The sequence below is a fragment of the Neolamprologus multifasciatus genome, chromosome 13 (genome assembly GCF_963576455.1).
Source record: "Neolamprologus multifasciatus chromosome 13, fNeoMul1.2, whole genome shotgun sequence".
Lineage (NCBI taxonomy): Eukaryota > Metazoa > Chordata > Actinopteri > Cichliformes > Cichlidae > Neolamprologus > Neolamprologus multifasciatus.
This window is the reverse complement of record NC_140451.1, coordinates 21,370,065-21,386,802: the sequence shown is the minus strand read 5'-3', so window position 1 is coordinate 21,386,802 and position 16,738 is coordinate 21,370,065. Positions and strand designations below refer to the sequence as shown.

At 39.1% G+C, this 16,738-nt stretch overlaps 1 protein-coding gene across 3 annotated transcripts in view; it reads right to left on the bottom strand.

Annotated features, from left to right (window-relative positions):
- LOC146505520 (VPS10 domain-containing receptor SorCS3-like) overlaps positions 1–10,296 on the bottom strand; it is a 61,127-nt gene extending 50,831 nt beyond the window's left edge. For 2 of the 3 annotated variants that reach the window (XM_085182379.1, XM_085182380.1), the window contains exon 1: positions 9,265–10,292. In XM_085182379.1, the coding sequence (XP_085038505.1) occupies positions 9,265–9,960 (696 nt within the window). In that variant the 5' untranslated portion in view covers positions 9,961–10,292. Of the gene's footprint in view, positions 1–9,264 lie in introns of all 3 variants that reach the window. The other variant, XM_085182378.1, reaches the window with a different exon arrangement.
- Between the last annotated feature and the right edge of the window lie 6,442 nt (positions 10,297–16,738).

The following is a 16,738-nucleotide window of genomic DNA, read 5'->3' as shown; positions in this document are numbered from 1 at the left end:
ATTATGTTGGCCATGTATAAATGCATCCATCCAATCATTTTCTTCCTCATATGCAGGGTTAAAGTGGGTTGTCACAGGAGAGTTAGTTTGTTGCAGGAATAATGCTTAATTTACTGTACTGTGATTGTGTCCACATGCTGAGGTATTTGCCAACAGAGAGGCTATAGAAAAAGGTCAATGCAAATGTACTCCCCTTCAGTCCTCCAGAAACCCAAGTGCACTTTGCTGAATGTGGATGCCACTGTGCATTTGTTGAAAGTTTATGATTTGACAGGAAAGAGACCCACGGTGTAGTTCAGCAAGAAGGAGAGAAGTGCCAAAATCCCAATCAAAGATCAAAAAATACAGTATGAAAACTACAGACAGCAGCTGCAGTGAGCAGCTCCTTTTTCTTTTTACTGCTTTTAACACACTGATTCACTTCAGCTCTTTCTATATGATAACTTTGCTCTTCTCTGTGGCTGGCTGATGGACCAAAAAAACACCACAACCAAGAGTAGCCCACCGGCTTGATTCTGCCTCCATCTGAGTATAGATGTTCTCTGCAGGTAGATGGGCAGTCCACAGTTACCAGCAGACTGCAAATGTGCTACCAACGGTGAACCATAATTTCACCACAACAACAGCCTTTAGCCACACATCTATGGCCAATTTAGAATCTCCAGTTAACCTATAATGCATATCTCTGGACTGTTGTAGACAATGCCACAGGCACAGAGAGAGCATGCAAACTCCACACAGAAAAGCCTGAGCTAGCCAATTCAAACCAAAGACCTATTGTTACATTCTCAACTACTTTTATTGCTGCTGCAAGAGTAGAGCTACATACAACCAATATAATAAAATTCCCATTACTTCTGGGCGGCAAATTAAGCCATTAAAAGAAGCAAAAAAAAAAAAAAAAAGACAGAAATGGATAGGATTATAAATCAAAGATGGTCATTTAAACATTCTGAACAGCACTGTTTAATTATAAGTGTGTGTCAAAATCATCGTATGAAATCAGGGCTTACAAGTTGTTTGCTTTGGCTTCAGAGGATGTGAAATGATCACCATAGTAAAGCTAGAATATAATTAGATTTTATTTAGCTATTAAAATAATTTAGTCTCATTCACAGACATTTATAATGATGGCAGTTCAAATGTGTTCAAATACAATCATTAACTCACATAAATGATGTGTAGATCCTGTCAAGTCTTGTCACCATTTCTGCCATTATTTTGATCCATATTTATTTACCCATTTATATAGCTTCCGAATTTGACAATAAGTCAGTTTTTTGTTTTTTTTTGTTGGTTTTTTTCTTTGCAAAAGCAAGGCGTCATTTAAAATGATTTGTTACAGAAAACCAATTGAGAGAGTACTCTGTTTTCTAAATGTGTCATTTTGTGTTTGGAAGTTTTCCATCATCTCCATTGATTGCACAGTGTGTGTGGCGCTCAAGGGTTGGATCCTTTGCATCACACTTGATCGGGAAAAAACATTTTCCTCCTGCAACTAATGCATTCCTGTCACTGTAAACAGCCAAGTCAAGCTATTATTTAAGCTGAGTGCCACCTGAGCAATCCCAGTCATCTTTAAACGTGACAGTACCGTCTGTGTTTCTTCTGGTAATATGTTGCTGCAAATCCCAGCAATTCCCAACACACAGTTTGATCAAACTTGTTTTGTGTGATATCAAGAAGAATAAAACTGAAGACTAAATTAGCCTTGACCTTTAGACATACAAAGTTTTAAAAAGGCACAGTTTGTGTTAGCTCGGTCTCTATGTCAATTAATAAATTTGTCTCGCAATCTGAATATCAATTTTATGATTTTCTCCAATCAGAAAACGCATAAATTTGCTTTTATAACCTAATCACAGTTATATCTACCTCACTGTAGTTATTAAAGCTAATTAATCACATGCAAACCTGTCAAGTATGATTCTGCACCCGCTTTGTCTCTTTGATTAAAGCTGAAAAATAAAACGTGTGCATGTGTTAGTCTTACACAAATAACGAGAGTGCGAGGGCAAATCAAGTAATGACAGTGTGCTTGAACATGCAACTGATGGCAGGCCTTTATTTGCTGCTTAAAATGCACTTTGTGAGGCAAATTTAAATTCTGAGTGCTGAGGAAGTGCTGAGAGGATATGTTGATGTGATGCATTATGGTCCCTAAGCACAAATGATTCATGAAAAAAAAGGGGGCACACATTCATGTCATTTGTGGAGTAAAAATTGGGATTTCAATGAATTATTACTACATCGAGGTAGAGACTTGTAGCCTGTGCGCTATAAAATAAAACTGAGGCAAAAGAAAATAACAATGGGAATGCAGCCTTTTTCTCCAGAAATGTTTAAAAATTGCCCATCCAACCCTGAGAAATTGTGAGGGTTTTTTTTTTTTTTTGGTGTGCCAAATATCAATCTGCCTCTAATAGAGCAGGGCAGAGCTCCAACCACAGCCATAGTCACAGATGTTCTGACCTTGTATGGGGATGGTTACGTGCTTAAAAAGGCCTTGATCTTTACTTGAGAGCCATTTTCTATCATTAACATTAGCTAACATACCTGTTTGCAGCTAGAGAACACTTTTGATTGCAAGGCAACTGCACAAGTTACCAGGTAGAAGGCGACCAGTCTCCGAACAGTGGTGGTCTGCAATCACTAAGTAGTGAATGTGAATTTCTGTTTAATGTGAATTTCTGTGTATCCTGACAACAACAAATTTGCAACAGAGGACAATTTAAGAATCATTTTTTGCTTGATTTATCCCAATTAATCACCATATTATCACAAGTGATTGCTGACTGACTCCATTATATTGCTGTTTTTTTTATTGCACCATCTTGACACACCAAAATCACTCTGAAAACAGCAGCCAGCTGCAAGTGATCCGGATCCAATCCTTTGTGTTTAAAGCAACCATTTTAAAGATAATGAGCTTGCACGTTCATTGCACATGCTGGCAATAATTTTGATCATGCCGTAGTATCCAACCACCGTTTTCCATGGTATGACTACAGCATAAGTAACATAGCTGTTTTAGCTAACATAGCTTTGTTGGCTAATGTGCCTGTCACAGCAGACCAAGAGTTACATATACACTCATTAAACACCATTAACCTATAATGCATATCTCTGGACAGTTGGAGACAATGCCACAGGCACAGAAAGAGCATGCAAACTCCACACAGAACAGTAACAGAAATATGCTATCCAAAATAACAAATTTTAAAAAGGAAAAAAACAACAACAAAACATTTTTACAGATGATAATACTCCTGAAAATCTTTTCATTGTCACTGCAATTCAATGCTATCTTTCACTAATTGTTATTGAGTTGAGTTGTTACTGACAGGCTTTGCATTTGTAATTACTGTGGATTTATCTCACCCAGCCTAAGTTGTCCATGGAGATTGCTTTTTTGACTAAATTTGGACTAAACGCCAGTCATGATCTTTAAAAAGAGAACCCTTTATGTCTTAATTTGGTTGATAGGTAAAAGATCAAAAGTAATTTGTTTTAGTCTATTGCTGGACTTGAATTCATGTTTATCCTCCTGAACATTTTCTGTTGATTAGAGGTCACATTTTAACATTGTTTAGAAATTTGGCAAAGTCATCTTCAGTATGTTTTCAATGGGTTTTTGCTGGGTTGAACAGTAGCACAAGTACTTCTATGCTGATAATTTGATTCAAGCCATCAAAGCAGTCCTCTGCACAGGCTGGCAAAGTGCTTGTATGCAGGTATACTAAGAGAAGCTAAATTAAATATTTTTTTACCTTGCAAAATGTCATGATGTCTCTCTGGATTTATACTATCCAGTGTCATTCCAGCTCTCTACCGATCTGGAATGAGTTTTATTCCCTTTGTTAATACAAATTAAACCTAGGGATGTGTAATGAGTAGGGATGGGTATCGTTTAGGTTTTATCTGATACCGGTGCCAAACCGGTACTTTTGAAACGGTGCCGGTGCTTAAACGGTGCTCGAACCGGTGCTTAAAGAATGGAGAACACAAAATTGGTCCAAAAACCTCTCATGTTCAGCTGTTTTTTTAGTAAAAAGATAACAATGTTAGCCTTTTCTGCAGCTATAGGGCATATATGGTATCACTCTTGGCTGGAAGCAGTGCTTTAACAATGGAAAAAACAAAAACTTTATCCAAAAACCTCTCATGTTTAACTGTTTCCCACTTTTTATTTGGTCATTTTTGCCTTTTTGGCCAGAGTGAAGGGAGTATCTGCCATCAAACAAGAAGACAGCCGCATGTAGCTATGATGGTGTTTGCTAGTTCACCTTACATACATTAATGTAATAACGTGGTTAGCCTACTCAACGTAAATTATACACGAACAACATTAAGCTACTCACGCAGAGAAGAACGGCTGCTGCTGCCATCATCATCCTCATCATTTCTGCTACACTGGCAGGGCTAGGGGCCAGGACTCTACTCTTCAGCTTTTTGGGGGATGTTGCTAACTCTTCGTCCGATAACAGGCACCACACCTGCAGTAGATGCGCTCGGTGTGAGGTCTCGCAGCAAGCTATCAAATACGGCGCATTTTTCGGCTTTTAAAAAAAAACGCTATGCGTCGCCAGGTGTTTCATCGGATTTCAGGTGTTACCTCCTTTCCACAGTATCACCTTAAAGCACTTGTTGCAGGCTGCTGAGTTTGCATCTTTTGCTGTGAAGTACAGCAAGACTTTTGACCGCTTCGCCTTGGGCATTTTTAATCTGTAGCTCTGCTCTAAAAGAACGTACGTACCTGGACCCGCCTACTATCCCCGGAAACGTAAAATGATTGGCTAGAATTCAAAGTATATCACATCTCAGGAAAAAAAAGCACCGAAATAAAGCACCGAAATGTGCGCTGCTTTTCGGTCTGGTTACTACCGTTTATGTCAGAACCGGTGCCATCATGGCACCGGATACCGGTACCCATCCCTAGTAATGAGTCAGCTAGATGACTGCTAAGTGGTTGTGGCCATCACTCAACAGGAAAATAAGATGTGGTTAATGTGATTTAAAAAAAATAAAATAAAATTCTCAAATGAAAATAATGTAGGGCTTTTTTTTCTGGACAATTTTTAACTTGGTGCATTAAATTGTGTTCAATTTCGCCTTTTTTCCCATTTATGTTTTCCTTCTACTCTTTTAGAGTACTTACTTAGTCTAAGTGTTACTCATATTTAATCACTAGTTCCAGGAACATTTTCACAATATTTTTTTTACAACACAGCAGCACATTTTCTATGCAATAATGCAGAGGATGGCATCAGAGGAAAATGGAATATGGTCAATAGCTCATAAATGTGGCATTATTAACCGGTCTTAATATCATGGGAAATAGCTGGACTTGGATCTAATTACCCTTTATTTATAGCTCCACAACAACAATCTCCAATAAAGTAGAAGCTCTGTGCCATCAGTACGAGTAAACCATAAACCATAGTAACCAGGTAACTGCGTCACACGCTCTGGTCACAACCAGTGGCTCGGTATTTCAGTGGGAAGTAGACGGGTCTCTTTTTACGCAGCCAACAAGACTGGTGCAGTTTCTATCACCATCTTACAATCACATCAGTGGACAGCACACCCCTAAAGACTTGAGATGGGCTGGATTAATGAACAGCCGTGTGGTGTTGACACCTCAAGGGACAAGCAGGTAAAGGACAAAAACGGCTGTTCGAAAAACTCTTTTATGTTGAATTTTATTATCTCTTTTTTGTGCATTTCAAAACTCTAAATATACCATCTATGTTAAAAATCAATTAGTAGGAAAAAATGAAAAAAGAGACATAACTGAAAGAAAATATTAAGTACAAATTAAAGATTGAAGTGCTGCCAATATTATAATACAAAGTATACCACAGGAGGGAAATAATTTGTACTTAAATGTGAGAACAACAACCAACTTTGATTTTCATCAAACGTTCAATGGATCAGAATCCCCTTAGCTAGCAATCGGGGGCAGGATGATGAAAAGTTCATGAAAAACAGGCCTTTTATCAGTCTCTTTGACTGAGTATCGTAATGTTTTTTTTAATAGAGGAATTTTGCATGAAACTAGAACTGCAAAAGTAGAAAAGTTCTCTTGTTTGTGTACAATAGGAAAGTGAAATGTTGCAAGTTATGAGAAATTTTTAAAAGGCACATTATAACTTTCCTCTTTATTTTATCTGAGAACCTCACCAGTGGCGGCTTTTTAATACACTTTTCATCATACTGTAACAGCACCAAACTCCAGTCAAACTCCCCTGTGAATTGGGAACCCATTACATTTGATTTTATGGATCAAGGAGCTCCTGTGCAACCAGCTTTGGCATGCTAAATGGAATGGCTGTCTATCTAATGAACAGTTTTAAACACAGGTGTCCCTGAGGGCCATGCCATTTCCTCCTTTTTATTGTCTATTTGTACTGATAACATGTGCAACAATAACGGCCTTTCTCTGGTTTGGCATGCGTACAGCATGACTCAGGAGGCCAGTCTGATTCCCACTCAGCCGCTGCAATGGACGATGATGTTACAGAGCTGACAGATTGACTTGAGTCTTGCCACCTCACAAGAAACAACCCCCCCCCCCCCCCCCCCCGAAAAAATAAATAAATAAATAAATAAAATAAGAGATTAACAAGTCCAAAGGTGCCCAGTGGGATTTATAAAGGGCATGGCCCGTCCTAAAGCAAGTTTTTAACAGTAGCTTCATAGGGATGACCAGCTCCTTATTGTCATGGTTTATATTTACATTATTTACAATGACACACAGTATAATTTCTGAAGCAAATGCGCAGACTAAGTGAAGTCAATAAAGATACTCATTACTGTCTGCAGCTTCGACACAGTGTCCTAGTTTGGTCAGCTATCTGTGAGGAGCTTGGTCAATCAGGAGACTAAAATCATTTGGCTGCCAATAACTCCATGATCACCAGCTGGCTTGCACACTAAGACTTTTGCCTTCAGTGGGGTAGAGAGGGGGCTATCTGCATCCCTTGAGTGTAGGATGTGGTGCAATGGCTGTTTAGAAAGATTACCAATAGTCATATCACAGCTTGAACACCCATGTGAGGAGAAGACTGAAATATTGATTTGCCATATAGGACCATCAACAGCCAAGTGTATTTATTAGTGTTTTTAATTAGTTTATTTTCTGTTTTTATGGCACACATCATTACAAATCATGAATCTTTTTATCACCATCCCCATTCACATTCAGCACAGACTTAAGGAGTAAGAAACATGCACAGCCAATCGATACATGTAGCTAAGAACCATTCATTTCAAAGGGAATTAGTACATGTTTTATTCCCATGGTCGACTCCAATCAATGTTATCTCTCCTAAAATCAGAGACCAGAGAGCTATGACTTAGGCTTTGATGTCTCAGACAATCACTGAAATCTAATAATACTTGAGAGACTGATTTGTGGACAGATTTTGGGGTTTTATGCAATAAAATTCTTTATCAAATCTGAACTCTGAGGATACCCCGCTGGAGTTTTCACCATCACCATCTACATCTTTTTCATTTTACTCCCTGTGGAATTTTACATCTTGGTCAGATCACAGGCAAAGTCTTGAGGTGAATATTTGATAGAACTACCCCACACCACAGAAATGAAGTAATTTTCCTTCAAATGTCCCTGTAAGATTGGATTTATTATCAGTCATTTACATCTAATATAGCCTGAGCTATAACATCTAGTCATAAAATGCCATCAATCTAAACTCTACTGTTTCAGTCGTACTTTTGGGACCATGGAAAGGAGTTCAGACTGTATAAATCTCAAATGTTGACAGCTGCAGTGACAACCCCATCAGCGATAATCCAGTGAACAGTGTCCTGCAGTAGCAAAGGCCATCGTTGGTGAAGACATCTCAGACCAGCAGCATATTTCACATAGCAATCCATGAATCAACGTTATTATTAGTTATATTTCAGGACCTTCTTCAATGACCAACGTCTGTGATGCCTCTTATGTTATGACATACACCACAAAAGAAATTGCACCAGATAAGAACACGCTTATGAGGTCCATGCAAAATGATATAATTCACCCAGTGAAATATGTCTGCATTTTGGGATAACACATGAATATTTGCATTTTTTCTGGGACACCGGGATCTTTAGATGTGGTCTCAGACTAATGTTTCAGCCGCACACCCGTTTGCCCAGCAGACTAAGGTGACTCAAATTACCTGAAGTAAAAAATGCAGAGCAGCTCATTTCTTTTGAACAAGCCTGTTTGTAGTTTAAAGATCTTTGTTCCTGATAAATGCTGCCAGTTGAAAACATTTTTGCATGGTGGATATATAAAGAGAGATAAAATCTCCATGGCTTTGTCTTTGTTATGGTAAAAAAAAAAAAAGTGCATGTGCATTTAGCTGTTGTGTAGGTGTGTGTGTGCATTTGTGCGTCTATGTGCACGTTTGTGAGGATGTGTGTGTTTGTAAGGGTGTGTGACTGTGATGCGGGCAATCTGGATGTTTACTGCAATGTCTTGTCATCCATTTAAATTGTGCATAGTCCCATCAAGACATGTTGAAGTGTATCATACTGCAATACAGTATTTAGACGGGCAATTGAACAAGTATCAGCTAAGTGTGAGTAAATGTCAGTGACAAAAGCATGTTCAATTTGCCAAAAATGTCAAATAGTGTCTCATCAGCATCACATAAAGGGCCAGGTTGGACACAATCCTTTTTAATTTGTTGCTACTACACCTTCCTGGAAGGCATTACTTGATTATTTCATAAATTATTAATGTGTTTTGATTGCTGCCAAACAGCCTGCACCTTCCCACCGCACTGTCACATCACATTTACCTAAGGGGTTAACTGTTATTTTAAAGTTCAGGTGGCGAACAGTTTGTTGAGATAACCGATTCCATTACTGTTTGAAAAAACACGAGGGAATTCTCCAAGTGCACACTTATATCCATCTGGTGTCCAAGCAAACAGGCGCGCAATGCGCAAACACTAATAATCTCTTTATAGGTAATAAAAGAAAACACAGTTATGGTTAAAAAAAATAGCAAATGCTCCAAGTTAAATGCTTTGTTAGAGTGGAATTTATTTGCAGGAACGAATTCTTTTTGTGCGCACGGAATCAGCTGTGCGTAAAAATGTGACAGATTGATGCGCATCTACTGAATAATAAAAACGTCTATATCAGGTAGAAACAAAGTTAAATATCACCGGTGTGTGGGGCATTTTTATGTTCTTTACACCTTTAAAATATGATGAAGTGTATTTTTGTAAAACTGAAACTTACGCTGCTGTTGTGCCCGGACCAGTGCACCATAGCCTGGTTGTGTGCCGAGTCTCCCGACAGAGCAAAAGTAGAAGTGTCCAGGTGAGGTTCGTTCTGTCTCGGGTTTGACACTCTTGCTTCCTCTCCGCTGCGCCGATACTCGGGTCTTGCGCTGGAAACACCTTGGACAGTTTGCACGAATCTCTCTCTTGAATACGCTTCTCCACTTATACTCCTATCCACGTTTTCGTTGTATGTTGCGCCCACACTCCTCTTTGCCTTCTTTCTTCCGGCAGAAAATGTATTTTCTAACATTATATTCGCTTTGAATCGTCCTTCTTTGTCCTCGAAAATGTTATCATACTTTTTATCGGGAATGTTGAGACCGCTGCTATAGTTTGTTTTGATGTCGATCGGTGCCTCATTTCCACTCTGTGTTTCGTTCCACACTTGCTGGCCATGGTTTCGTTTCAAAACCCCGGCTGTATTTGTTTCATACGCGCTAAAAACTTTCGTGTTATTGTCGATTTTCAGTGAGACTTTGATTTCCGCCGATTTTCTGGCCACACGTGCGTCCAGTGGCGTTACATCCAGTCGATAAAATCTGTCGAGTTTTGTGGAAAAACTTATTTCCGCGCGAGCCACAAACTTGGGGTGAAAGGGGCAGAGCAACACCAAAGCCAAAAGAGAAAACCCCCAAAATGACCAAAGTCCCATTGTGGTCTTCCAAACTGACAGTCCACCAGTGGGGGGAAAATACAGAGAGCGGCAGAGCTGTTCAACTTCTAAAATATTCAAGGCATCATCTTTATGAGCAAGAAGCCATTCAGGAGACCCGCTCACGTCCAAGAATTTGTCAAAGTGAGGGACCAGTTTGGGAGGCGCTGCGCATCAGACAAACGCACCGACGGTGAGTGACTACGGGAACGGTTGGAGCTCATTGTTCATGAGGACGTTTGAAGAAAGAAAACATATATAACGCTGTAATCACCCGAAATCGTTTTGAAATTATTCCACAATTCTATTGTGTTTTATTCAGTAACATCTTAGACTCTTTATGTTGCTTAAACCTATGCAATTTGTCCAAAACAGAGCTTGAATGACTCAGAGCTGTTGACAGCAAAAGTAATTTGTGCTTTGCAGTACCCTGTTCATTCTGTGGCAACGTTTTGCCTTTGAAATGGCAGGAAAAAAAAACATCATTTGCTTGCATCAATCAACACCGGATTCACTTGTCAAATGTGCACGCGCGTGAGTAAGGGCGCGTTTGGGGAAAATTCAGATGGACTTTCTGATAAACATCCATGACTGATATCATTTTAAAATGCATTGCAGCAGAGATTCGGAATTATCTACCTTTCTTTGTCTGTTGACACTGTAACGCCACACGGTGTGCCTCAGGCCTTCTACTGCACAACAGCCCAGGATAGAAGAAGAGCTTTGAAGTCATATAATGATATGTTTGGCACCATCTTCATGACTTGTGTTGCCACTGAGGCAAGAAGGATCAAGTAGCTCTTTCAATCTTGGCACTTCGACAGTTTGTAATATTCCATCATTTTTAGAGTGTACATTTGAAAACTGAGTTTCCTCCAAATCAATATGCAATTTAAAAGGTATTAGTTTCAATTAGTGCAGCTAAATGAATCCTGAAAAGGCAATTCCAACTTCCTGCTGACTGAGCTGTCTGTCAGTTCTTGAAATTGTGTGTCAATATTTTAAAAAGTACTCCTGAAATACTTGTTTGTGCTATTTTGAGTGCATAAGTGCATTCACAGTTGCACAAGCAAGCCTAAAAGTACACCATACTAACCACTGTGACGTCACCCTTAGCTTTGATCTCTGCATTTTGAAACCTTAACATTAGGATTTTGGCTGGCACCACATTTAATTTTTAAGCCAGAAGTTACATTATATGGATGAAAGGATGGAGTGAAAAGTTGTGCTATTTAGGAAGGTTTCCTAGTAACCTACATTTGAGTGGTGAAACACACATTGGCTAATTAGTCCTAAAGTAATAGACTAATAAAAGGTGTATCTCCATGTTGGTCTTGTTTCTGCATCATCATAATAATGTTGTTCCAGCATCAGCACTGCAATTGACCAATCATGTTGTTGTGATGTCAGAGCTTTGCTATGTTTCATGTTTTCATGTTTCATGTTGGTTCCATACATGCCAACCTTCCTGATTTTTCCGGGAGAATACCGAATTTCAGTGCCCCTCCCGAAAATCTCCTGGAGCCACCATTCTCCCAAATTTCTATTGATTTTTCACCTGGACAACAAAATTGAAAAATCATATCTTAGAATTCATAGCGCGGCCCAGCCAATTCCAGTTTCCAGCAATGGCAGCAGCTACTTAGTTTTAATATTACTCTTTCTGGGTCGCAAAATAAACTTTTAACATATTTTCCGGCGAGAAATCGATTTGGCTGAGATTAAAGTTATTAGATCAGATTAGATTAAATTTAACTTTATTAATCCCTCGGGAGGGTTCCGGGGGTTTCACACAGCCAAATAAACATCAAACAGAAAACTGATTAAACAGCAGTGTGAGATGGTCGAGAATTTATGCCAGCGTCTGGTTATATTTTAGACAGCAAGGCCAAACGGCAGAGTTTCACTCCACCGAGAGAGCTCGTGACGTAATTCTGAAGGCTAGACCGTCCAATTTCACAGTCGCTCACTTCCGGCCTACCCAGCTTTCGGAGGACCCGGCCCACAGACTGCGAAGGCCGGGTCCTCAGGAGGATGCAGCCTCTGAATTTGGATGCCCCCGCTGTTTCTGGCCAGCCAACAATAACGGTGACATTTAGCTTATTTTATCCAATAAATAAACACTGTAAAATTCAAGTTTTATATGACCTTGACCTTTCAGCATATATATATATATATATATATATATATATATATATATATATATATATATATATATATATATATATATGTGTGTGTGTGTGTGTGTGTGTGTGTGTGTAGGTGTGTGTGTGTGTGTGTATACCCCCCAACAGCCCTTTTCAATGTCTCCCTAATTCTGAGGTCTCAAGGTTGGCAAGTATGGTTGGCTCCATGTTGGATAGTATTAGCTAGTCTTAAATAGCATTAGCTAACGTCATGGCTAATGCTAACTGAACTGCTAACTGAACTGGTCAGTTGCACTGTTAATCCTGGACCATCATTGTTATAGTGATGCAGGAGTCACACCAACAAAGGGATATCACATTGTAAAAATGCTGGATTTAAAATCTGAAGTACCGTGTTTATGGATGTCCAAACTATTGTGTGTGTTTTTTTTAACAGACTTTTATATATGCCTTTTATTTCTGTAAATTTGGCCACTTTAACATGGAAGTGGGGGAGCTTCAAACAAGCACCCAGAGAAATGCAGTTTTCAGCACATGACTACATTTTCCAGCTCCAGGGGTTGTCCCTTGGCCTACGCATGCAACACATCAGTTCTGATAACAGTCATGCTGAACATGGAACTGATCTCTTCTTCCTTTCAGTGGTTGCAATTTTGGAAATTGTAGGGTCTTGACCTTTCAGCATAAAGCATGTTCAGGTGAATGTTGTTGGCACTTTATAAGTAGACCCGGATTGAATTGAATTGAAACAAAACAGAAAGAAAGGGCTGACCAACCAAATGTCAGCCAGTAGCAAAGGAGATTGTCAGTGCTATCTAGGCAATTAATGGTGGCATTTTTCATCAGCTATTAATGTCTTAATAGCTGTCTTTGGTGTAGAAGAATTTAGTACTACATTTTTGATGAAAGGATCAAAAATATGACAGCTGTGGTGATAATCACAGACTCATTCTCCTGTCTTCATTTTTGATAAGTGAACAGTTTGCACCATTCAATTTGAAATAACACCATCTTGTTGGAATTTGGGCACTATGTTAATAAATATGCATATACACAGTGCACTACATGGAAGCGTAGTCCACAGATGTATTCAAATGGAGACACAGTGATAGGACTATGTTTACATCTGCCACCAGACAGCTGCCCAAAGGACAACAATAAAGAGAAGAATTTTCATCTTTTCCAAGGACGACAAGCACAGCACAAAAGCAGTAACCAGATTTGTTTTTGTATGTCACTTACATTTTGAGATAAAGTGAGAGCAATAATACCCGTCAAGGTTAAAAAAATCCATGAGATGCTTAAAAATGGATCCCACTATTGCATGAACATGAAAAATAGAGAAAAAAAAGCCAACTGTCCCATCTTATTCTTCATTTGATAGTGAACAAAGTACTTCAGAACAAGTAAAACCAAATCATAACGATTTTCAGATTTCATATTCAGGAATGCAGCTTTTTTACTCTACTGTTACAACTCTCAGCAGCAAAATCATGCATCTGCTCAGCTGTAAAACATAGTGGAATTGGGGGTTGAGAAAATTTACAGCCCTTGAAAACTATGCAGCAAGAACAACCCCAAAACAATTCGCTGGAAGGACTGACGTTGACATGAGTTCAGTGCTGAGAACAGCACCTTCGGATCATGCACACATTCACAGACAGTGCAGTGAAAACAACAATCAGAAGGTAAGCCGGCAGTCCCATCCGCCTCAGAGGGCTCAATTCATCGGTTTTTGGCACGGCTGTACAAACAAATTGAGATTCATACAAGTGAGTACTCAGGGCAGCAGGTGCTACTGTTGCATCTCCACAGCACGCCAGACAGCTAACTCTCTCTACAGGCCATTCCCGCCAGAACGCCCCTGCAATGAGGGGGTAATTGGACTGATCACACTCTGTTTACCCATTATGCTGCTAAAATGAAGTGGGTTGTTCCCAAACACACTGTGACAGGCCAGGGAGGGAGGAGGAGCCTCTTCTATCAATGACACATCTTTTAATCTATACTAACCTTGGGCAGGGAGCATTGTGCGAATTCGCTGTTTGCCTCATTGTGCACGTTCATGTGTGCGTCTGTGTAAGACAGAGAGGAAGAAAGAGGAAGAGGCGAGCATTTGTACTTTTATGAAGAAGTATCAGGGGGAGAGTTTTTAATGTGTCTGTGCCCTACATCCTGTGTGTGCTTTCACTATGACAAGGAATATTGCATATCTTCCTGGGTGGAGAACATCTCAAATTCTGCATAAAACGTAGCTACAGTGAAAGAGAATAGGCAAAAAGAGAGATGAGAGGACAAGACTGAAAACTGTGTACATCGGTGTAGCTCATTTAATTTTATATGCTCCCCTCCCCAGTGTAGATCATTAGCAAGATTATCAGATGTAATCATCTCATTTCTCTTGGCACATAACTCTGACAATCCTTGCAAATGGTACCATCCTCTCTCCTGTTTCAACCGAAGACAGGGAGCAAACTCTAAAGCTTTCAGGACAAAATCCCATTTGTGCATCTGCTGTCTGCATCCCAAGCTTGTTAGTTCCAACACTTCAGTGATCCCGGCGGAGCAGACGCACAAGCAGTAGCAGGAACCATAATGGCCATCACCCAGACAGCTCACACTCGCATGCAAGAGATGAACAGCAAGGTGCACTCCCCACACTGCTATACCCATGCCATTAAAAAGGGAAACTTTCTTTTATTGCAGATGGCAAAACACTTATTTTGTACCCCCTTCATCGTCTAGATGAAATAAAAGGGATTTTAAAATCACAGTGGGAGGAGTAGTTTAGGACAGTTTGCCACTGCTATAAACTGGCCCTGTCACTGAAAACGGGCCTCAATGGTGAATCACTGTATTACTATTATCGCTTTGACATATTTGTTCTTGGGCCTCTTTCCTGTACACGATGAACACAGGGAGCAGCTTGGCAGGATATCAATACAATTTACTTGATCTCTTAAAGCTGTAGTTCATCTGTCACGCACAGCGGTGATGTTTTACTTTCAGCAGAAATGTGTTGGGTCAGTTATAGGCGTTACTCCTTTAGCTATATACATTTACATAATGCAGCATCATTGCAGTTTATTTCCAATTAATCACAACTTAGATTGACATCAGTTTGGCTATTGTGCCTCCCTGTCTTGATCAAATTGTATCTCGGAACACAGGGATAAAAAGATGTCTGATTATTTATCAGTCAGATTGTAAACCAGTAGCTCTTATGATCCCCACAATACTGTCCAAAAGCCCTGAGCTACCCCTACATTTCTTTATAGTTTGTTAGGAAAATGGGACATAGGTGCAACAATTTTTGAAACATTTTTAAACTCATGTGGAAATACAGTATTTAAGGCAACAAGAGATTATTTATTTATAAGAAAGTTGAAAACCAATATTTGGTATGACCATCTTTGCTCTTCAACACAATGTGACATACATGTTTGCAACAGGCTGCTTGTATAAAAATGATAAAGGTTTTGCTGCACAATGTTTTTAAAAAGCAAAATCAATTGCACTACATCGTAGTCCTGAAATATAGGAAACATGTTTAAATTCATACTTCTGGAAAACTGAAAACTGTAAAATGTTTATTTTACATTTTTCGGTGTCATTTTTTCTTGTATTAGCAAATTACCATGATAAATATAAATTGAATCAATTAGGAAAGACTGCATTCTCAATTATATATTTTAAAAAAACTAAAGGATTATTTAACATCTGAGCACCTGACTTCTTTTTAGATTGTTGTAAAAATGTTGAAAAAAAAATACCATGCCTTTGTTTCTTAATAGAACTAAGTTTGAATGTTGCATCAATATTGGTAAATTCATGCTAGAAATTAACATATTTGACTGGGAAGGCATGTGACTTTCTGCCAACCATGTGTCAAATTAACAACTTTCAAGATGTAAGAGAAAATACATGAATAAATTATTGAATCAGCTTAATCACTTTGGGGAGAATCTGTGTATGAACAGAGGCTCTCAGTAATGTTTCTGAATACTTCTTTTGCCTAATTATGTCACCACACTCTTCAAGGCCTTTATAAAATATGACCAACAATATAATCAGATAATTATAAAGTTGGACTGTTCATTCTTATTAAACATGTTTGTTTATTGCCACTGGAGAGTGAACACCATCTGTTATCAAAGAGAAATTCTTTGACCCACACTGTAAATACCTGATCCTTCTCCTACAGAAAAGCCAGCCATTTTCTGCAGATACTGTTCTACTTGATCAAATTAACATATGAATTCTTTTAAATCGTAGCACACTTGTTACCAGTTTAGTTTGAAGTTGATAACAACTGGCATAGGGAGTGACCTCATATTACATAGTCGCTTTATTGGCTACACCTGCTCAATCACATGGCAGCAAGTCAATGCTTTCAAGCATGTGAACAATGTGGAAGAAAACAGCTGCTCAAATAACCTCTGGTTGCAACCAAGGTATGCAAAATGGTCTCTCGAAGCCACAACCCATCAAACCTTAAGCTACAGCTGCAGAAGACCACACCAGGTGTGAACCCTGTCAGCTAAGAACAGGAAACATGGGCTCAGCAAAAAATTGGAAAATAGAAAAAAAACATTGCCTGGTTTGGTAAAATCATGGATCCATCCTGCCTG